The sequence below is a fragment of the Acipenser ruthenus genome, chromosome 53, assembly GCF_902713425.1.
Source record: "Acipenser ruthenus chromosome 53, fAciRut3.2 maternal haplotype, whole genome shotgun sequence".
NCBI classification, from domain to species: Eukaryota; Metazoa; Chordata; class Actinopteri; order Acipenseriformes; family Acipenseridae; genus Acipenser; species Acipenser ruthenus.
Window position 1 is genome coordinate 3,854,912 of NC_081241.1, and position 9,111 is coordinate 3,864,022.

Consider the following 9,111-nt stretch of genomic DNA (forward strand, 5'->3'; position numbering starts at 1 on the left):
ATTAGCTTATTTTGCCTCCCTAGCGCATCAGCACACACAACGGCTGCGATGCTGGCTCCAGGGATCAACCACAGTGCGGTCTCCCCAGCGCATCAGCATGACAACTGTCTGGATTGAGCTAAGTAGGGTACATCTCTGGGGTCTTCAAGTGGGCACCTTCCATCCTCTGTGTTTCGTCGACTAGCCCACGATACCTCAAGGTGTCGACGGTGATTCTGGCGTCCCAGCATCACCCCCCTCCGTCACCCACTCAACTCAGCCCAGCTTACTTACCCGTACATCAGCGTTTCTTTCTTTCTATTGTGCTTGAGATCCCCAACCAGAATCTTTCCATCTCAACCACAGCCAGTTACTGCTCCTCTCTGCTGCTTCAGATAAGTTCTTCACTGTGCGACGCAACTCTTGGCCACTGAATCCGACGTCTCTGAGAAACCGGGTTGTAGAATGTGCCACAAATCCTCGACAACCCACTTCCACTGGATAAACCCGGACTCTCCATCCTCGCTGTTCCGCTTCAGCAGCTAGTTGAGCATACCGCTCAACTAGCCGCTGGTCCATTTACATTCTTCAGTTTAATCTCAATCTCTACAAGTCTTCCGAGTTTTCTCATGTTTTCATGTACTTCGTTTACAACGAGAACAAGAACAAGATTGTTTCCACTTTTTGTCTGCCTCTCTCTCCTAATCTATCCATGAATATGTGCTGTTAGTGTTTGAATGGCGCTGAAGCCCCTGGGATAGCTGTGGCAGTACCCTGGATTTCCCTTACAGTCCTGGTAGTTTCCTTCCATCATTGCTTCTCACTTGGCTGGAGTGACTACCAAGACTAACTTCCTGTTGAAATTCTGCATGGTTTCCAAAGATGTAATAGTAAAATAACTCTACATTAATGGTGCTGTACATTTACTATATATATATATATATATATATATATAGAGAGAGAGAGAGAGAGAGAGAGAGAGAGAGAGAGAGAGAGAGAGAGAGAGAAAATGTATAGCACCATTAATGTAGAGTTATTTTACTATTACAGTAAAACATAAACAGATTATATGTCAAAACTAAAATCGTCCTGTATTTGGACTATACACCGTCTCTTGAAGTGTTACTGCAGCTTTAAGACAATCCGGGATGTTTGCTGCCGAAGTCTGACATCATCGCTGCTCCTCTCAATGGAAGCTCTGCGAGTGTCGAGAGCGAGAGAGACGCTATCCTCACTCAGGGACTGAACGGACAGAGCCGGAGAGCTGGGGTATGAGAGCCGACATAATCTGGAGCCATCCGTCCCTCCCGAGTACCCGATCGGCTTGACAACCACCGGATCACAAAGTGCGGAGACTCAGCTTTAAAATAACCCAAATATCGGGTAGGTGACGGACCGGGAAGTGCTTCAAATGTGAGGGGAAAGAGGCTGTCCTCTCTGTGTTGGGGGAGGGGGGACGGGACTGGGTCTGGTACAGCTGGCTATGGTGATACACTGTAAACCCAGCGTCTGGGCTGGGTAGGGGTGCGGCTTTTGTTGTGTATGTGCCACGGCTGTGGGATCAGTGTCTGCTATTATTTAAAAAGATACATTCATGTATTTTAAAAACAAAACGCTGCTTTAAAAAATGTCACTCTTGCAATGGAAATCACCGAGTAGTACTAATCTACGACAACTTCTAGAGAGAGCTCCTTTTGTTCCTAACGTGTAATAGCACATTTTAAAATTACGTGTTTTTTTGTTTTAAACTCTCTTCACATTGTATGGTGGAAGTGTGTGATTTCTAACACGTAGCTCCCCCGATGTGTTCACTTTTCCTGGCTGTGTATCGTGTGTTTTTGCGTAACAGATCAACGCTAGTAAGTATCCGTTTATAATTTTCAGTTTACCTTTGTAATTTAAAAACAGCGCTTGCAGTGTGTACTCGTAACACAGGTAACGACTTGATAATTATTGTAATACAACAAACCAACGTATTTGCATGTTTGTCTCAAACCATTTAATCGTAACACATATGCAAACCTCTTTTTAAAGAGTCGTTTTCAATCTTTCTCTGATATTTCCACCTATCGATTTTTATTTTTTAAACCTAATTGTTTTATTCAATGGCTTTTACTAGGTTTTGCTAATAAATTTACATAAACATTAGGTTTTTTCCGAATAGTTGGCTGATCACGCCTCGGTGGGTCACAGTGTACTACAAATTAGCAAACGACTGGGAAACAACGCGTAAAATAATGAAGTTTGAATTGTGTTGGATTATCATAACGCATTCTAAATTGTATTTTGTGTCTGATCATTGTGTTTATCGTAAAACCATCCGATTAATTCAAATTAAACGATAGTGTACGCAGGTTTAAAAATAAGGGCATGTTCTGTACTGCTTCTAAATATGTACATTTGTGTGAAGTGGGTGGTCGTTTGATAACGGCGCAGGATTTAGGCCTCGTTTATTTTCATTTTATATTTAAAGGTAGAACGGTAGCGTAGTCGTTCTGTGTTTTGTCATTAGTAAAGCGGTTGTATTAAACCGTCTGTTTTGTACAGAAGCGTGACTTTTAAAAACCCGGGTTTTTATCTGGAAGCGTCTTTAATTCGCGGTGAAGGAGTGACAGCCGGACGTCACATTCCTTTGTGTTGATTTTGTGCGGCGCCTCAATGGTTAATGATAAGCTGTGTTTGAGTCTGAAGCAGCCGAAGAGCGGTCAGATAGCAGGGTGAGGTGAACATGAGTGACTTGCTATTAAATCCGGGGCTGTGGTCAACCTAAGCCACGTACATCAATTAACCGAATAAAGCCAGTTCGTAAGCGTTTGATAACATTGCTGAATTACAGTTGTTGACGTTCGTTTCTGACGTGCAATGTGCATTTGGTCACAAGTATTGCGTACAGTGTTTTGAAAACTTTATACGGTTGTAATGCATATGTCGTGGGGACTATTTCACAAAAGCGATTCGCAATCGCAAGCACCTCGCAAAAAAAAAAAAAAAAATCGCCGATTTTCACCAGAAACCAGCCGCAAGTAGCAATTTTACTCAGATTCCCCCCTCCAAGTATACATATGGATATACCGGTATATACAAAAGGTTTAAATAATCACAGAATTTATGTAATGACATGTAACCCAAAGTTATGTGAGTGAAAAACAGTAACAGAGGCAAGGTCAAGTTTTAAAAAGTTTATTAAATACAATCATATACCAAATGTACTGATGTATGATAATAACAGGGCAGATTGCCTTGCTTTAAACTGGTGACAATGCCGTGCAGCAATTATGAATAACAACAATACAAAATTAAATGTGTACAATAAATAAGTTCAATAACACACAACCGTGATACTCTAAATAAAATGGACCAAACTCAAGTGACAAAAATAGTGACAAGCGCCTCCTTCACAAGATAAAAACTATATAAAAAATCCTGCCACTTTCCTCAGTTCGTCTCAGCTACAGTTCACCTCAGCAATAACAAAGCTGTGTGCAGCAGCCACCTGCTTGTTCTTTCTTGCCCCACACATTTAAATAACTAGGCTAAACACAGCTTGATTATCAGCATGCCCCCTAATAAAGACTAATACAAGTGTCAAGGTAGCAGGTGTGCTCAGCTGGCTACATGTGTTTTGGACAAAAGCCCCTTTTCAGCTGTGTAGAAAGAAAAGTAAACACACATCAGTACACTTTTTCTATATGTTTGCTGCACAGCGTTGAGTTTTTTTTTTTACCCAGCTGAAGGGCCTTCCTTATGTATGTATGTATGTATGTATATGTATAGAACTTCAAAGTACAGCCTGTCGCTTCTACGTAGCTCCAGATCTCTGTCGACAGTGAGGTATTTTGGCTTTCCTCAATCATTTAAAGGTTTTTCATCTTCCTCCTTTTAATTTTGTTCTGCTAGCTAGATCTATCCATTTCTTATTTCAGCTACTGTTCTTTGCTTCTTCCCAACAATGTCTACTGTATCAGTGATCATCTGCAACATTTCTTTTCTTCAGAACATCCTATTTTGGTTTCCCACAGGCCCAATGTTCCAGCCATGTTGCCTGAACATCCTGTTTGGTTTCCCACAGGCCCAGTGTTTCAGCCATGTTGCTGAGTTTCCATTGCAATGCTGTAGACAGGCATCTGGTTTTTGTTCTTCGGATGGTGCATTGTAAAACATCAATTGAACATGTATTTCCTAGAAATTATTTGTAAAGCCAGCGGTGGGTAAAATTAAATAAATAAATAAATAAATAAATAAATAAATAAAGGCTTAATGCTTAAAAGCTGAAGTCTGTGAGGGACTAGGGTTTGCAAACACTTAGCATACTTGAATCCCAACAATACACAGTGGCACTGGTCCTTTCTAGCTTTAACTGTCAGTAACATGATTACTGACAATATTAATACAATTAACTATACTTCAGTACAATAAAGCAGGGCAGCAGAATGCTCCCAATCTTCAGGGAACAGTCACCAAACCACCTGCAAATTGCAAACCTTTGGGTCCAAATAATTGTTAATTTATAATTAACAAAAGACAGAAGGTAAAGGTCAAACTTGGTATTTGTTTCACTTCAAATCTGATGAGAGATTGGATTAGCTCAGCAGCAGCTGGTGCTCCAGAATAATACAGCTAGAAAAAAATCGTGTCCTGATCAAATCCTCCAGTCCAGGGCAGGCTTGAGGCATGGAGACTGAACTGCTCCCTTACTCTTTCCCCCTGATGTCACTGAATTCCCTGAATTCAGTGACTGACATCATTCATTTGAAGTGGGCGCAGACGACATGCGCAGTTAGGAGCCAGACAGCTACTGTAGTGAATTACACGGTGAGACTGAACACCGGACTCGCTCGATAATCCCACTAGATAGCAGTTAAAATCGTCTCGACCCAATCCTAAATGGACAATTGCTCGCTTACGGTATAAAAAATAAAGCGCGTCCCAGCTGGCATGAATACTGGACACTCTGCAGGGAGGTTGCTGACAGAGGTGAAGGACTGCTGTTGAGGCTGAACGTTGATCTCGCTGTCTGAGGAGGGCAGGGTCTGCTAGGCTAGTGAAGGAGTTGATCTCAAGTGTAGGCTCACTTTTAAAATGGGCCCAGGGACCCCGGAATCGTTTGTGTAGTTTTGTTTCCACCGCGTGTGCTTGGATTTGTTGAAAGCCTTTGTGAATGCTGCAAACAATCTGCACTTTGTTTTAAACAGGATCGGTTCATTAACGTGTACGGGATCCAGCAGTTCAAGTGGCCTCAGTTGCTTTGAACTGATTGTCATGTGAATTAAGTAGAAGATGCAACAATGAATCTATTGTTGATCGGCACGACTAATTTACCAGGTTCAGTTTTCATTCATTGAGCCACTAATCGCCCAGGTGCCCTCTCTCCTCACAGATACAATATTACTACAACTGCATGTTTCAGGGATGGAAATGAGACTATCATTGCACAGCAGTTTGATCCATGGTTTCACTGGGAGTTTAATAACACCTGAGCTTGTTCCCTATACGCACTGTGGCTAATCAAGCATGTATTAAAACCTGGAATGGGTGAAACTGCTGTGCAGTAGGAGTCTTATTACCATCCCTGAATATGAATGTGCTTGAAGGCTTTTGGGAAGTTGACAAGTTGTTTTTTTTTTTTTTTTTTTTTTTTGTAGTTTCTTGGTCTTTGATAATTGAGTTCTTTCAGTACGTGTCATATTACTGTGGTGAATATGCACGTGCATGTGTCATATTACTGTGGTGAATATGCACATGCATGTTGAAGGTTGTTGTGGAGTTGACACCATGTTGCCTCCTCTTTGCTCCTGGACAGTAATGGGTTCTCAATGCAGTGATTGCAGTAATGGGTTCTCCGTGCAGTGATGCAGTGCATTTTTCTTCTAACCGGGTTCCTTTGGAACCATATATGAAAAGTGCATGAGTGGGGAATTACAGGGATGGAAATAATTGTGTAGTAGTTTGATCCATTCCTGGTTTCACTATTAGTTTTAATAAGACACAACTGAACTTGTTTGTTACCTTTTAGGGCTGTCAGTTAAGCCTCCAAATAGCAATCGATTAATTGGGCACACGAAATACAATTGTTCAATAAAATATTGATAATTCTACTCTGTGTCGCCCACAGAAATGTTCGCACCCTCCCCTCCCCCGGAGTCTTGATTATTTTATTATCATTGCTGTTCAGTAAAGCTTGAACAGTGGAATGCAGGGGGAGATTTAGCTGTAATATAGCTTTGTGTGTTGTAGGAATACTGGCATTTTATGAGAAATGCATCGTACAAAAAAAAAAAAACGCAAAAAAAGTATTATTCCCAGGTTTAACACTTCATTTTTAAACTCCAGAGAAGCACAGACTGTATACAGTCAGTTTTGTTCAATGCACACACTTTCCATGTTTGCCAGGAATACAAGCCTGTCCACCTGCTCTGCACCCAAGGCGGTGGGCAGCGTGCTTTTTGTTTAGATTGCTTTGTGCTCTCTGTGTGTATTTGACATTCTCAAAACTGATTCGCTGATAGTCAGGATGGGACCAGCAAATCAGATGACAGTTAACACTTGAGAAGGGGAAAAAAAAGAACACGGCCACTGGTTGTTTGGCAGAAATACTGTAAATAGGAAGGAGAGCGTTTCGGTGCAGCTTTGTTGATAAACTTAAATAATATTCTGAACTGTACATTATAAAAATGTCATTGAATTGATTATCCTGTATTTCTATCGATCGTAACAGCCCTATTACCTGTACACAGTGAGGCTAATCATGCTCGTAGTGAAACTGCTATGCAGTAAGACCTGTCTTTCCATTCCAGAAATAAAGTGGTGGTTTTTGCACTAAACAGTTTGCACAGCTGTACATCTTATTTTCCACTGTAAAAATGAACAGAGTTGTGAAATGTGTACTAACTTTTTAGCTGACTTTCCTGTATTTTCCTTCAATTCATTTTTTTCCTCTTTTTTTCTTTTTTTCAGTAACAGAAGATGGAGCTCCGAGTGGGGAACAAGTATCGGCTGGGAAGGAAAATCGGCAGCGGGTCTTTCGGGGACATTTACCTGGGTATGAGGAGACACCTGAGCTGCACGGAACGATGAATCCATATTCATGTTGAGCCCTCCTCAGAAACCAGGGCCTGACCAGGTTTGGGTCATTGGGGTTGATTGGGCTAATTCACCATTCCACGTGAAGAAACAGCTGCTTGGGCTTGTGGTGACTGATGTTTTTAAGACTGTAGGACAGCGATCCACACAAACCCCAGCAGCTGTTTCTTCACTCGTTTCACTCTGAATGGAAATCAGCCCAATCAACACCAATGAACCATACCTGTGGAGAGCTCCATCCAAATAATCAAATAACCGGATTGTGCAGCTCCACATGATACATGGCGTGGTACTCTTATTTTGATACCCACCTTGGTGTAATCTGATCCAATCTCAGGAGTTAAACAGGGTCAGGCCTGGTCAGCACTTCTTGGTTTGTGATCTGAGTAGAGCTTGTCAATAATGTAGGTCAGGGGTGTCAAACATACAGCCCCCAGACGATGTCATCCGACCCACAGAATATGATAGTATCATCTTTTTAATTCAGTAGAACGCAGGTAAAAAAAAATGTTACAAAGAAAATAACAAAATATAAATAGTGACTGCTACTGCTGCTTCAGATATCTGGCACCTCTTTGCTTGAACCAGCCCATCAACATCTGGAGCAAATGACTGGGCTGAGGATATCTGGAGTATCGAGTTAATTGCGAACTCCCCAGAAAATCGTCATTGAAATTCCTTTCTCAGGTCAGCAAATTTACCCACAAATCCTTTTGTGGCTTCATTACGTTGAGTCAAAACGGTGTCCCATAGTAATTTAAGGTGCGGAAATGTGCCAGGTTCTCCCACAGCTGAAGCTTGATCTCAAAAGCACGAAAGCTGTCATAGTATTCTGTTCCTGTTTGATTACACCCCTGCATTGTGTTGAGCGAGTTCAGTTCTGTTCCTGTTTGATTGCACCCCTGCATTTTTTTATTTTTTTTTTATTTTTATAAATGTAGTCGTTGCCAGTTATTTTTATTATTTTCTCCCAGTTTGGAATGGCCAATTATTTTATTTTGCTCAGCTCACCGCTACCACCCCTGCGCTGACTCGGGAGGGTGAAGACGAACACACACTGCCCTCCGAAGCGTGTGCCATCAGCCGACCGCTTTTTTTAACACTGCGGACTCGCCATGCAGCCATCCAAGAACTACAGCGTCGGAGGACAACACAGCTCTCGGGCAGCTTGCAGGCAAGCCCGCAGGTGCCCGGCCAGACTACAGGGGTCGCTGGTGCACGGTGAGCCGAGGACACCCTGGCCGACCTAACCCTCCCTCCCCCCAGGTGGCGCTCGGCCAATTGAGCACCACCCCCTGCAAGCTCCTGTCCTCGGTCGGCAAAGGAATAGCCTGGGCTCGTACTCGCGACGTCCAGGCTATAGAGCGCATCCTCCACGTGGAGCGCCTTCACTGGATGCGCCACTCGGGAGCCCCCACACCCCTGCATTCTTGTCTTGAGCGAGTTCTGTAACATCCACCAAGAAAGCAAGGTTGTGAAGCTGCCCATTGTCCTGTAATTCAGGCACATTTTTTCCCTTTCTGATCCATAAACATTGAATCTCAAGCGCAATTTAAAAAAAAAAAAAAAGTTTAAAAACAGCTCCCTGACTCTGCAACCGAACTTCAGTATAAACTGACTTCTTGCTTGAATAATATGTACAGTTTTAATAACCACATCCATCACACGATGTCCTTCAGTTTTGTCACAGCTCCAGCTTTCTTGCCCACCATTGAGGGTGCCCTGTCTGTAGCCACACTCACGGCTCTTATCCAGTCCACATCCAGTTTGTCCAGAGCTCACACCAAGTTGTTGGAAGATGTCGATTGCAGTTGATGTGTCTTTCATCGACACCAATTCTACAAGCTCTTCTGTTCTCATCAACTCCACGAATGAACGCTGCTAGTTGAGACACGTCACTCCGATCTGTGCTTTCATCAATTGCAATTGAAAAAGCACCAAAGGACTTTGCTGTGTCTTGGAGTTGAGTGCTAAATCATTGATTCTTTTGTTTTGCGAGGCTGATATTTGCAAAAGCTTGCCGCTTCTCCGGACACTTTCAGCATTTCTTCA

At 42.5% G+C, this 9,111-nt stretch overlaps 1 protein-coding gene across 2 annotated transcripts in view; it reads left to right on the forward strand.

Annotated features, from left to right (window-relative positions):
- The first annotated feature begins 1,180 nt into the window (after nucleotides 1–1,180).
- LOC117971138 (casein kinase I) overlaps nucleotides 1,181–9,111 on the forward strand; it is a 31,318-nt gene continuing 23,387 nt past the window's right edge. The window contains exons 1-2 of one of the 2 annotated variants that reach the window (XM_059016384.1): nucleotides 1,181–1,362; nucleotides 6,934–7,018. In XM_059016384.1, the coding sequence (XP_058872367.1) occupies nucleotides 6,943–7,018 (76 nt within the window). In that variant the 5' untranslated portion in view covers nucleotides 1,181–1,362; nucleotides 6,934–6,942. Of the gene's footprint in view, nucleotides 1,363–1,664; nucleotides 1,839–6,933; nucleotides 7,019–9,111 lie in introns of those variants that run through there. The other variant, XM_059016385.1, reaches the window with a different exon arrangement.